Source organism: Schistocerca gregaria, chromosome 1 (genome assembly GCF_023897955.1).
Source record: "Schistocerca gregaria isolate iqSchGreg1 chromosome 1, iqSchGreg1.2, whole genome shotgun sequence".
Lineage (NCBI taxonomy): Eukaryota > Metazoa > Arthropoda > Insecta > Orthoptera > Acrididae > Schistocerca > Schistocerca gregaria.
This window is the reverse complement of record NC_064920.1, coordinates 524,290,089-524,304,395: the sequence shown is the minus strand read 5'-3', so window position 1 is coordinate 524,304,395 and position 14,307 is coordinate 524,290,089. Positions and strand designations below refer to the sequence as shown.

At 43.3% G+C, this 14,307-nt stretch overlaps 1 protein-coding gene across 1 annotated transcript in view; it reads right to left on the bottom strand.

Annotated features, from left to right (window-relative positions):
* The window catches only part of LOC126356886 (putative odorant receptor 19b), a 53,072-nt gene extending 47,252 nt beyond the window's left edge, over positions 1 to 5,820 (bottom strand). Inside the window, exon 1 of the mRNA XM_050007409.1 lies at positions 5,575 to 5,820. Coding sequence (XP_049863366.1) covers positions 5,575 to 5,820 — 246 coding nt within the window. The remainder of the gene's footprint in view (positions 1 to 5,574) is intronic.
* Positions 5,821 to 14,307: the final 8,487 nt, after the last annotated feature.

Here is a 14,307-nt window from a genome sequence, read left to right as displayed (position 1 = left end):
TGCCGCTAAAGCGGAGTTATTGAACGCAGTTTTTCGAAATTCCTTCACCAGGGAAGACGAATGGCATATTCCAGAATTTGAAACACGAACATCTGCTAGCATGAGTTTCTTAGAAGTAGATACCTTAGGGGTTGCGAAGCAATTCAAATCGCTTGATACGGGCAAGTCTTCAGGTCCAGATTGTATACCGATTAGGTTCCTTTCAGATTACGCTGATACTATAGCTCCCTACTTAGCACTCATATACAACCGCTCACTCACCGATAGATCTGTACGGACAGATTGGAAAATTGCGCAGGTCGCACCAGTGTTCAAGAAGGGTAGTGGGAGTAATTCATTTAACTACAGACCTATATCATTGACGTCGGTTTGCAGTAGGGTTTTGGAGCATATACTGTATTCAAACATTATGAATCACCTCGAAGGGAACGATCTATTGACACGTAATCAGCATGGCTTCAGAAAACATCGCTCTTGTGCAACGCAGCTAGCTCTTTATTCGCACGAAGTAATGGCCGCTATCGACAGGGGATCTCAAGTTGATTCCGTATTTCTAGATTTCCGGAAAGCTTTTGACACCGTTCCTCACAAGCGACTTCTAATCAAGCTGCGGAGCTATGGGGTATCGTCTCAGTTGTGCGACTGGATTCGTGATTTCCTGTCAGGAAGGTCGCAGTTCGTAGTAATAGACGGCAAATCATCGAGTAAAACTGAAGTGATATCAGGTGTTCCCCAGGGAAGCGTCCTGGGACCTCTACTGTTCCTGATGTATATAAACGACCTGGGTGACAATCTGAGCAGTTCTCTTAGACTGTTCGCAGATGATGCTGTAATTTACCGTCTAGTAAGGTCATCCGTAGACCAGTATCAGCTGCAAAGCGATTTAGAAAAGATTGCTGTATGGTGTGTCAGGTGGCAGTTGACGCTAAATAACGAAAAGTGTGAGATGATCCACATGAGTTCCAAAAGAAATCCGTTGGAATTCGATTACTCGATAAATAGTACAATTCTCAAGGCTGTCAATTCAACTAAGTACCTGGGTGTTAAAATTACGAACAACTTCAGTTGGAAGGACCACATAGATAATATTGTCGGGAAGGCGAGCCAAAGGTTGCGTTTCATTGGCAGGACACTTAGAAGATGCAACAAGTCCACTAAAGAGACAGCTTACACTACACTCGTTCGTCCTCTGTTAGAATATTGCTGCGCGGTGTGGGATCCTTACCAGGTGGGATTGACGGAGGACATCGAAAGGGTGCAAAAAAGGGCAGCTCGTTTTGTATTATCGCGTTATAGGGGAGAGAGTGTGGCAGATATGATACACGAGTTGGGACGGATGTCATTACAGCATAGACGTTTTTCGTCGCGGCGAGACCTTTTTACGAAATTTCAGTCACCAACTTTCTCTTCCGAATGCGAAAACATTTTGTTGAGCCCAACCTACATAGGTAGGAATGATCATCAAAATAAAATAAGAGAAATCAGAGCTCTAATAGAAAGGTTTAGGTGTTCGTTTTCCCCGCTCGCTGTTCGGGAGTGGAATAGTAGAGAGATAGTATGATTGTGGTTCGATGAACCCTCTGCCAAGCACTTAAATGTGAATTGCAGAGTAGTCATGTAAATGTAGATGTAGATGTAGATGTAGATGTACTCAGAGCTCGTAGTATTAGGCAATAAACAGATTGCAATAATCTTCAGAAAGTGAATTTTTTATGCAGCCATACACTTTTTTAAATGGAGCAACGCCTGTTGACAGAATCAGACTAAAGGCGGAGTAAATTATAATATTATTAATGTTTATTGTAGGATTCTAGTGCTAGGTAATTATGAGATATTGCATTTTGAAATGTTTCCACACGGAAACTTGTTTGTGTCATTCAACCTGTTAGTTACTAGGTACGATGCTACGATGTTGTTAGAATACCTTCCCCTTCAGTCTAGGGGTATCTGTAGTACCAATATTATATCTGTCCAGCCCATAGTGCATGAGGTACTACAACATGTGTTCAGGAGTTGTTTCCAAATCGTTGATTTGGACTCAGAGACCAGTTCCCGGGTTTGAGTCTGTAGACATTTTTGCGACGAAAGACGTAAAACTCTGTCTACAAGGACATACCAACTACGCCCAACGATAAGCAACGACGTATTGCTGCAGTCTGCTCAGACATCTTCACTGATATGCCAGGACGTGTGCAGCAGTCCTTCCATACCAGACTGGAAGCGTGTATTGCCGCTGCCAGTGATCATTTTGAACGCAATCTGTGAAGGTCAGTAGTCTCGTTGCTGGTCAGAATCCAATAACTGGCGTATGCACTTGTCTTTTTTTTTAATGAGTATTACTATAGGTATTGTACAGGTTTCGGTGTGGGAACTTTTCAAGATACGATATCAAGTGAACGACACGCACTAGAATCCTCCAAAAAACGCTACTGACTTTCTAAATTACCCTTCTTTCAGTATTTTAAGGTCAATAGGCATTGTTTCATTTTAAAATGTGTGTGTTTACACAAAAAATACACTTTCTGAATATTATTATAATCTGTTTATCGACTAAGAATTGAGACCCTGACTACCAGTTTCCTCTGTGAAAACCACACATCAATAGTAGTTTTGCCGGCCGCGGTGGTCTCGCGGTTCTAGGCGCGCAGTCCGGAACCGTGCGACTGCTACGGTCGCAGGTTCGAATCCTGCTTCGGGCATGGATGTGTGTGATGTCCTTAGGTTAGTTAGGTTTAAGTAGTTCTAAGTTCTAGGGGACTGATGACCACAGCAGTTGAGTCCCATAGTGCTCAGAGCCATTTGAACCAATAGTAGTTTCCATATCGGCAATATTTGTGGTGCAAGAGTTAGGTGATTCACCCTGTAAAGCCTTTGGGCAATTGTGAATTACTTTATGGTATATTAATTCATTTAATTTAACAAGATAATTAGATTCTAATTGTATTTAAAATAATCATAATTTTTTATACATTAAGTGTATTTAACACAAACAAAAGAATTTCATAACATTTTCACGAATGATTTTAAATAACTGACGAATCTGTTGAATGAGAATAAAATCGATTTATACTTCAGGCCTACAGTAAATATTCAAAGACTTTAGAGGGCTGTGACAAACGATGTAAGCATCAAAGCTCGCGTAGTACATAACATATCGTTTGAGAGCGGACAAATTTATCTCGGACGTACTACGGAATAGCGTCGTTTAGGACACGATATGTGCTCGCGAAGTACATAACATATCGTTTGAGAGCGGACAAATTTATCTCGGACGTACTATGGAATAGCGTCGTTTAGGACACGATATATGTTTCCGCCAACAGTATCCTGAGAAATTAGCGGTAGCAAAGCAGGCTTTGGGAAACGGACATTAAACTGCGTTCGGTAAACATTTGTTGTTAAACGGAGTAAATTTATCTGGGATAATGACATAAAAGAAGGGGTCGGGATAAAAATTTGTGACAACACCCTGCAGCAACGCCAGCTGAGGAAGCAGAATCGGAAATGTGAGGAGGGCGTGATGGGTGTGCAACGAAAACAGTTCCATACATGGTGCTGGAGTGAGCACAATGACGTCACTGAAAGCATTGCGGCTCTACCCTGTAATTTCAAGAAGTTTTGAAGCTGGATTAATAGAAAAAGAAAGACGAGAAAAGTTAAGATGAAAGCTTTAATGCTTCAGGTGTTCTACATAGTCTGCCCCCTCAACGCAATTAATATTCGTGGATCCATGTCAAACTGTCCGATGAGATGTTGTTAGACTCAAACGCGCTTGCACCTTCTTTGGTCTTGATGAAAATTCAGAGATGCGTTCTGCACTGTGTCACTTTGTAGCAGGTTCGTGTTGATAAGATCCAGACTCGTCACCCGCGCTGAGTTTTCCCAGTACAGAATTGTACGTTTTCTTTAATTCAGTCAAGTCGCTGCAAGAGTCCAAGTGTCGTTATTTCCTCTTCGGGATTCAACATGTGCAGGACACGCTTCGTACATCCTTTCATCTACTTAAAAGCACTCTGCAGAAGTTTTCATTTGTGTGGCCATATTATCCGTAGTTGCTTTACAATTACTGAAGTTATTTTCGTTCCGTCGTTACAACTACAAGGAAGTGGGTGTTTTTCTCACCAGATGCTGTGTCGCTTTAGTGAGGTAAAGCATGATCCGTGACCTCTAATTAAAGATATTTACAATTTGATTTGTTTTTATTATCGAAAAAACTTTGTTAAAAAAATTGATGCTATTTACTTACGGTAGTTTCTGTTTGGTTTCTCGTGAACATCAGGAAATGTACTGGTCAAAGACAAACGAGTGACACAGGATGTCAAATCAAATACATTTCAGTCATCTAGTTTCCCAACTTATTTTATTTAGCTACCAGTTTCGGCCACTTACAACGCCATTTCAGACCCCTGACCGACATGTAGGAAGATTCCACCTCGGTTCTGGTCAGAATAGAGGCCAACATTCGAATACCAACAGATATTTGATGTCAGTAGGCATTATTACATTTCAGAATGTGTATGTTTACCCAAAAAAATCACTTTCCAAGCAATATTATAATCTTTTTATTAACAATTGAGCTCCTGACTACCAATCTACTGTGTAAAATGCGCGCATTAGTAACGCTTCTATGACCAGAACCGAGGTGGAATCTTCGTACTCATCGGTCAGGGGTCTAAAGATGGCGTAGTAAATCGGCTAGGCTGGTAACCAAATAAAATAAGTTTGGAAATTAAACGGCTGAAATGTTTTTAACTGACATCTTGTAGGGAACAGCCTTATCCCGCAACTACCTCTGAAAACATGGACACACAGGGAGCTAGTGACACTGTTGGCAAGACAACAAAACACAGTACACAAACAGAAGTATAAAAATAAATAGTAAACTGCGTTCTACGAAAAAGTGCGCTGTGGAAAACGTAAAAAATGTCTAGTTCTGCAGGGCAGCTAAAAACTGGACTACAAGTGTCAGTGTCGAATGAAGAAAGAAACCCAAGACGCGCTAGCTGACGGCATTCCCCGAGGTACGTAAGAACCAAGCAGAAAATGCCGTAAGTAAAAACCAACGAACTTTTTTCGATCTTAAAAACAAATAAAATTATAAATATCCTTCATTACAGGCCACTGATGATGCTTCATCTCAAAAACAAAATGCATGTGGTAAGAAAAACACGCCTTTTGTCGAAGCTGTAATGACGGGAACGAAATACCATCAGGTTGTGGAGAATGTCTTGGACATTTTAATTACTCACGTTCCACTTCGATTTGCAACACAACAGAACTTACACTCTACGTTTGGGGGTCCAGTACTGCTCACAACTGACTGTCGTTTATAGTTGTTAGTTTAAGCTGGCACCGTGGCTGAAGTCACTTGTGCGCCGTGAATACGACCAGTCTCGGAACTTTTTGTGTGGACGGTGTATGAGGTCGGTGGCAGCAAGCACACGACCGTCACCACTTGGCGGTGGCCGAGGAGGATTTCAAGCAACTCGGCGCTACTGGAAACCCGAAAGCTTTTTTGTTTTATCAAGAGACAGCGTCATACGTAAACTAATGCAAGAACTCTCGAAGATATACCTTCACCAACATTCCTCCGGCGACTAAGGCAACAAAACCACACATTGCGAGTTCTTCCAGTTCGTCAGGAGGGTCCATGGTCAGCTTGAGGGCGACGAAGGCCGGCATCAGGGCGACGGCGGTCAGGGTGAGAGCTGCCCGCAGGCGGCCAGAGTAGTCCTGCCGCTGCCGCCACAGTCCTGCCAGGCGCCGTAGGGTCGCCCCGGGGCCCAGCAGCCACTCAACGTCCGCTGCTTCTGGCTGCATGGCGGTCTCTCTGGCTGCGCGGGCACCGACCACAGGCAAGGAGGCTGGACTGCAACATCGTTCACCGGCAGTGCTTAGGTCAGAGAGCGCATGCACCATTGACACCTAGCAATGGAAGGAAACGGAGTAAGTTAAGAACGTAAAATTTCGGCCCTATTACTGAATCGATGCTTCGAGGACGAAGTGACGGAAACAACATGACGGTTCAGGAGATAAATTATGGTTTCAATGGCTCTAGCACCATGGGACTTCACATCTGCTGTCATCATTCCTCTAGACTTAGAACTACCTAAACCTAAATAACCTAAGCACATCAGACACATCCATGAACGAGGCAGGATTCGATCCTGCTACCGTAGCAGTAGCGTAGTTCCTAGAACCGCTCGGTCACAGCGGCCGGCAAGATGGATTAAAATTTAGCCATGACAAGATTGGCTGATTACATAACAATCATCAGTCAGTGTGCAGAATTGTTTCAGTATATGCTGAGTGGAGTAAAGGGTGTAATGAATACAGAATACGGATTCGAGTAAACCAAAGAGAGACGAAAGTAACGACGGGTTCTAGATATGTGATAACCAATCAATTTAACATCAAAATGGTGGACCAGGAGACATTAAATGAAGGAATTCTGAATTTAGAAGAAACGTAACGCTTTAAGGACGATCGAAGTAGGAGATACATAGCAGACCGGCACAGGTGGAGAGTCTATTCCTGAACAAAAGAAGTCTTGTTGTATCTTCAACTACGTACCATATCTTGTGCTACTAGTATGAAACACCAGAATTAAGATCAGGAAGAAATTAATGTGGGCGTACTTTTGAAGCACAACATTCATTGGAAGCGAATCGTGGGCTGTGGGAAAACTGGAACAGAAGATGCTAGAGATTTAGCGCCATAAAATGACGATTAACATTACTTCGACTGATAAGCAGTGAGGAGGTCATTCAGAACGTGGGCGAGGAAAAAAACATGTGAATGACACCATCGAGCAGAATTGAGAGTACGGTGGGACATGGTATGTTAAAAACATCAGGAATAACTTCCACGGTACCAGAGGGATCAGTAGAGGGTTAGAACTTTGGGGATGGCCGAGATTGGAATATATTCCACAAATAATTGAGGAAGTAGGTCGCAAGTGCTACTCTGGGAAGTGGCTGACAAGGGAGGAAGTGGTGGCCAGCCACATCGAACCAGACAGAAGACTCATTTCATAAGAAAGTAATTTGCTGCCATTATGTATCAGATAGGCAAGCACGAAGGTGAGTGTAGGATGCGCTCTCTCCAAATACTCGACAATACACTATGAGGTGGCCAAATTTCTATCCGTTCCTCAATTTACACTCCCACATTATCTGCTCTCTTCCGACAACACGGATTACACGTAATTAGGTGACCAAATTCATAGGCTAGCGACATGCACATATGCATATGGCGGTGGTATCACCTACACAAGGTATAAAAGAAAGTTCACTGGTCGGGCTCTCATTTGAACTCAAGTGACTCATGCGAAAATTTACAATGCTATTCAGACCGTCGAAAGGAATTAACAGACTCTGAACGCGGAATTATAGTGGGAGCCAGACACCAGGGATATTTCATTTCGGAAACCGTTTGGAAAATTTATTATTCCGAGACCCACAATGTCAAGAGTATGCTAAGAATACCAAATGTCAGACATTACCTTTCACCAAGGACAAATCAAAGGCTTTCACTTAACTACCGTGACCAACGGCATTTCTGTAGAGTTGCCATTGCTAACAGACTAGCGGCACTGGGTGAAATAACCGGAGAAGTCAATGTGGGACGTACGAAGAACGTATCCTTCAGGACAGTGAGGCGAAATTTGAGGTTAGCGGGCTACGGTAAGAGACGACCGGCGAGAATGCCTTGCTAAAAGCCCAACATCGACTTCAGTGCCTCTCTTGGGCTCGTGATCATATCAGTTGGATCTTAGATGACTGGAAAAAAGTTTCGTGGAGAGATGAGTCGCAATTTATGTTGGTAAAACCGTATGTTAGGGTTCGAGAAGGGAGAAGGCCCCACGAAGCCATGGATCCAAGTTGTCAACAAGGATTATGGTAGGTTCATAATGGTATGGACTGTGTTTACATGGAATGGACTATGGCCTCTGGTTCAACTGAAACGATCATTAATGTGAGCGGCAGCTGCGTGGTTATGATCAGCTACTTGGAGACCACTTACAGCCATTCATGGACTTCATGTTCCCAACCATGTCACCAGGCCACAATTGTTCGCGACTGGTTTGAAGAACATTCTGAAAAATTCGAGCGAATGATTTGGCCTCCCCAATCCCCGAGATGAGCCCCATCGAACATTTATGAGACATAATCAAGGAACCAGTTCCTGCACAAAATCCTGCACCGGCAGCATTTTCGCCATTGTGGACTGCTATAAAGACAGCATGGCTCGATATTTCTACACGGGGCTTCCAGCGGCTTGTTGAGCCCATGACACGTCGAGCTGCTGTGCTAGGCACGGTAAAAGGAAGTCCGACATAGTATAAGGAGATATCCCGTGACATTCGTCACCTGAGTGTAGTGTCTTCACAGATATGTGATAGAACCCAGAACGCTATAGTGGACAGCGAGTGTTCCACAGAAGCGAATTTAACGCCAGCTGTGTCTGAAGAAAGACTGATGTGACGTTCTGGTATTCTCAGGACGTATAAACGATTTATCACAATGGATCAACAACACTATAGGTACGTTTGCTGACTAAAAGTTTGTAGGCAGGTTCGCAACGATAGAGTTAGAAGTGGCCACCATGCAGTAACCTCAATCCTGGTTCAATTACTACCGGTTATCCGTCTTGAACGAGCTGCATTTAACTAAAGAGAATTACAACAGAAGCGTTTCGCTTTAATTTATAAAGTATCTTCCGTTGTTATTGGTGTTTCTTTACGTGTTCTGCTTCTTCCTTCCTTAATAGCAGCGGTTGATGTCGAATGAGTTACATTGTCTCGGGTAATGTTTTTAATTAAATTTTGGTAAGCTCAAGTTGCATAACCAATAGTAACTAATTTTAACATCTGTTGCGGAAGATGGTCATGCAAACAAACGTATTATCAAAGCCGGTTGTTTGTCAGCACAAAGGGTGAACGGAATTTCATTGACATGCTATACTGACTGAAAGAAACCTGTGTTTTGAAAACACACGGCCATATGACTACCGATAGACTTTCTTGGACAGTAATTTCAGCACTACATGTGCTACTTGTACTTCAGTGGAAGATATCTGGTAATCATGCTGGCCTGGAAAGTTGGCAAACATTTTAGAGAACACGTTCGGAAAATCTAAATGCGAGTGCACTGTCATCTTTTGCAGGAAAGGCACATTATATGTACGATAATATAAAATTAATTATTTTATGTATATAGTATGCGTTGTTCAATATTTCCTCAACAGATGCCAGAATGGTATGTCTTTGTAGAGTATGGTTCCCCACATCATGTTTGCTGGACGTGATACTCTAAGTCGTCGATCAGTATCCTGCAGTAGTTACTGCTCCCATAGCCTGTGGACGACGGTTCAATCCCGTCTCCAGCCATCCTGATTTAGGTTGTCCGTGATTTCCCTAAATCGCTTCAGGCAAAAGCCGGGATGGTTCCTTTGAAAGGGCACGGCCGATTTCCTTCCCCATCCTTCCCTAACCCGAGCTTGCGCTCCGTCTCTAATGACCTCGTTGTCGACGGGACGTTAAACAACACTAACCTAACCATAGCCTGTGCTGCGGACGCAAAGTACTGATGTCATTTCAACTCTGTAATCTCGTCCTGGTGCCGTCTAAATGACCTAACAGATTAAATACAACACTATTTGTGAAAACCCATATCTTATGACCTCTCCGTATTCTTTAAATACATGCTTGCATAGGAAGTTAATAACTCGCGATGGGTTTCGTTTCAAAGATAACCAGTTCACATTCACTTGGCGAAGAAATTTCCATCAGCGAACAAAGCCTAAAAATGGACTAGATGTGCTGTTCCTGATCAGTATCCTACTGACTATTGTTCTGGGTTAAATTCCAAGACTCTCCGTCTTGCCTCAATGAGTGAGATGTGAAACTGCTCGTAATAAGTAGTTAGGATGTGAAGCTTATGTATAATTTTCGATAGTACTTCTATGTTTATTACTAAGCAATCGTTCTTCCCGCGGTCCATACGACAATGGAACGGTTAGAAGCCGTAACTACTGGTAGACTGAGGTATATACCCTGCAATGCAGTTTATTGCTATGTACAGAGTACGGATGATGGTTCAAATGGCTCTGAGCACTATGGGACTCAACTGCTGTGGTTATCAGTCCCCTAGAACTTAGAACTACTTAAAGCCAACTAACCTAAGGACATCACACACATCCATGGCCGAGGCAGGATTCGAACCTGCGACCGTAGCAGTCGCACGGTTCCGGACTGCTCGCCTAGAACCGCGAGACCACCGCGGCCGGCAGTACGGATGAAGCTGCAATGTATAATACTGTGCTGATTGACAGTTCATCGTAGTGACAAAAGCGAAACTAGCTCTCAAGTCTTGTCCCAGTACAATCACATGTGTGTCTGCCATCACGGGTGCCGATTATGCAATCAACTTTATCCGAGTGTTGAAATTTTATGTTGTTCCGGTGCTTTAAGCGTAACACAGAGAGAAAACCATGTATATCTGGCTCCTAGTCTTTGCAAACAATGTGACCTGTAGGGATTTTCTCGGGATGTTGCCCGTGGTTCAAATGGCTCTGAGCACTATGGGACTCAACTGCTGTGGTCATTAGTCCCCTAGAACTTAGAACTACTTAAACCTAACTAACCTAAGGACATCACACACACCCATGCCCGAGGGAGGATTCGAACCTGCGAACGTAGCAGTCGCACGGTTCCGGACTGCGCGCCTAGAACCGCGAGACCACCGCGGCCGACAGAGGTTACTCGTGGTTTAGTCGCTAGTCTGAGATTCGGTAGAAAAGGGATTGCTACCACAGTCTGGGCCTTGTGACTAAGGTGTTACCTATGCCATTTAAACCCTATTCTACGAACGTAGGTTTCATTTTTTATTGACTAAAATCGCGACAGGCCATTAAACCCAAGACTTATTCTCAGCTTGGAACAGACCAAAAGAAAAACGTCGTGGTCCTTATCTATCAAAAGACTTGTTTGCCAAGTGTATCAGCTTCATTCGCATGGCTAAGATTAGTGACTGTACAGTATGGATTTGGGTTTTGGGTGTTGTGTATTACTGCTGTACTGAAAGGCAGAGAGAAGGTGAAAACGGATGCCAGCACCCAGCCTGATACTCTGGAATGGCAAATGTGCGATCGCAGTTATTTGTGTCATTGTCTAATATTGTTTGTTTCTTCCTCTTTGCAAATCGATGCAGCCCGTCAACTATATACTGGTTTCATGAATAGCCTCCGTAGCTGCCGGCCGGAGTGGCCGTGCGGTTCTAGGCGCTCCAGTCTGGAGCCGAGCGACGGCAATGGTCGCAGGTTCGAATCCTGCCTCGGGCATGAATGTGTGTGATGTCCATAGGTTAGTTAGGTTTAAGTAGTTCTAATTTATAGGCGACTGATGACCTCAGAAGTTAAGTCGCATAGTGCTCAGAGCCATTTTGAGCCTCCGTTCCTGCAGCTAAAAGTCTCCTTTTTATACCTCGAACGGCTTCGGCTTTTACGAGGATCATTTAGTGAACAATGTAGCAATTATTTTTGCACAGTCGTTAACATAGAGGTTGTTGGGGCATAACTACTGATATTTTTAGTGACAACTAAAGACAGTGTACTGAGCGACGTTACATCAGTATTTAATTTATTTGTAGACTAACAGCTATTACGAGCATATGTTTTTAATTTGGTTAGTCCTTATATAGCCAGCGGTCTTGCCGCAGTGGTAACACCGGTTCCCGTCAGATCACCGAAGACAAGCGCTGTCGAGGTGGGCCAGCACTTGGATGGGTGACCATCCAGTCTGTCCAGCGTTGTTGGCAAGTGGGCTGCACTCGGCCCTTGCGAGGTAAACTGAGGAGCTACTTGATTGAGAAGTAGCAGCTACGGTATCGTAAACTGACATACGACCGGGGGAGCGGTGTGCTGACCGCATGTCCCTCCTTATCCGCATCCAGTGACGCCTGTGGGCTGAGGATGACACAGCGGCCAGTCGTTACTTTTGGGCCTTCTTGGCCTGTGCGGGAGAAGCTTAGTTTAGTTTTTAGTCCATATATGCTATACACGTGCCGTTAATATCTACTTTTCCTGGGCACCAGGTTCGACACTGACGTGTGGCTCTGCGTGGAGGCGAAAGGGGTAGTTCATACTGACAGGCGAACTTCACTTCCTCGAGTATTTCATGCAGAAAGTGCGAGGTGGTAAATTAAGTATTGTGTTTGTGGGAATACTGTCACACGCAGAGAAGCAACAGCATACACACAGATATTGGTAAATATTATGTTATCGGAGATCGCAGTATCTGTACCTATAACCCTAACATTCAGCAGAAAGGAAAACGTTTTCATGTGTTTCAGTTCTATGTACGAAGATTCGAACAACCTTGATAGGAGACAGAATCGTTGTGAACCATCGAAATGACGTCTGTGCAGGTCAGTCGTTACAAGAACGTACTGTAATTAAAATCCTGTTGCGATAAAAGGATCCGTTGTGAACATCCATAGGCATATAGCCGATACTAGTATTTTTGTGCGATGTGTAAGGAGAGTTAAATTTTCACGAAGTGCGCTAACTGAGCTCCATGATCGGCTACGGTCGGGTCGCCATCTCTCAGCCAATACTCCACGTAAGGTGAATTGCGCGCTGCCATTACTTGTGCAGACCCGTGTATCACAATTAGGCAATTACTACTGGTGAGCGCTGCAAATGCATGTGCTATTGTTGAGACTCATGCATGTTCAAAAGTGTGTTCAAGATGAGTTCCACGAATGCTCATATCAGACCATGAGATTCAATGAAAAGTCATTTCATCTGAACTGGTGGAGCAGTTAGAGGCTTAAGAGGAGTACGACTCCTTCCAGGATTGTCAAAGAGAAGAAACCCAGAGGTTTCACTTCTTGTCGGAAGTAAAACAGTAGTGGTGCAAAGCGCAATCATCAAACTATGAAAAATAGAAGGCATACGTCTCTACCGGTAACGTGATAATTACAGTATTTAAGAGTAGTGATGATGTCGTTCTTGTGGATGTGTCACCAAAGCTTAACAATTACTTCATTGAAGTATCTGAAGACTCTCAACAAACTCAAGAATGTTTTTGTAATCCTCTGGGTCTGTTGCGTAGTAAATAACTCTTAAGGATGTAATATATTTACATAACAAGCTTCGCTGCTACGAATATTATTTTTATTTGAACTATAGATCTATTTCGGCTATACAGCCATCATCAGGTTATCTACCATAAGAATATAGTACACATTTTGGTACGTTCGTTGTGTTACATAGAAGTTACTTATGAATATTATGATTTTACCTAGGTTTTCCACTACTGCGTTGGGTTGAGTTGGGCTACGATATCATCGGCCTCATCGGATAAGGGGAAGATGGGGAAGGAAGTCGGCAGTGTCCTTTACAAGAACCATCCCGGAATTTGTTTGTAGCTATTTAAGTAAATCGTGGAAAACCTAAATCATGATGGCCGGACACAGGATAGAACCGCCGTCCACCAGAATGCGAGTCCAGTGTGCTAACCACTGCGCCACCTCGCTCGGTTTTCCACTGCTGCCTTGTATACAATGTCGTTGGTTTTGTTACTATTTAGTATTGATTACATTTTAAGTCATTGTAGCACTAGTAATTAGTTTTGTAATATGTTCTGACTTTTGTTTTAGGAGTGCTCAGTTTTTAGTTGAAATTTAGTGGCAGCACTTGTGACAGATAATCAGCGATTTTGTTATTTCTGTTACTGTCTATTTGTTTACCGACTATATATCCTTCCATTGCTGCTCAGGTACTAATCGGCTGGGTGTTCTGTTTCAACATTACTTTCATGGTGGTCAGAAATAATTTTAATTTCCAGTTGAAATTTCGTGACACCAAGTGCGTCAGATGATCAGCGATATTGAATGGTTACATCCGCCTGTTGATAATTCTACCAGCAAATGTTACTGGGTTATACTCAATAGATATCTGTGGTGTGAACCGTTCCGAGCCCCAAAACACCAATGAATGCCCACACAAAAGCCTCAGAACAAGGGGAAATTTCGGTTAGGACATCTTTGCCTCATCGAACCTATAGCAAATACAGCTGACGCCGTCGGACTGCCATCTGTTTTTGCGACTTAACATTTGTTTACGTGGGACACACTTTGAAAATGATGCTGTGTAAACGTGGCTACTAACACAGGAGATGCGGTTTTCCCAACGGCTAATATTTGTTTTCAGACAAGGGTGGAAATCCACCATACAAAGCGTTGAGGACTGTGTAGAAAAACAGTACATGCAAACCAGATGTCTACTGATTTGTCTTCAAAT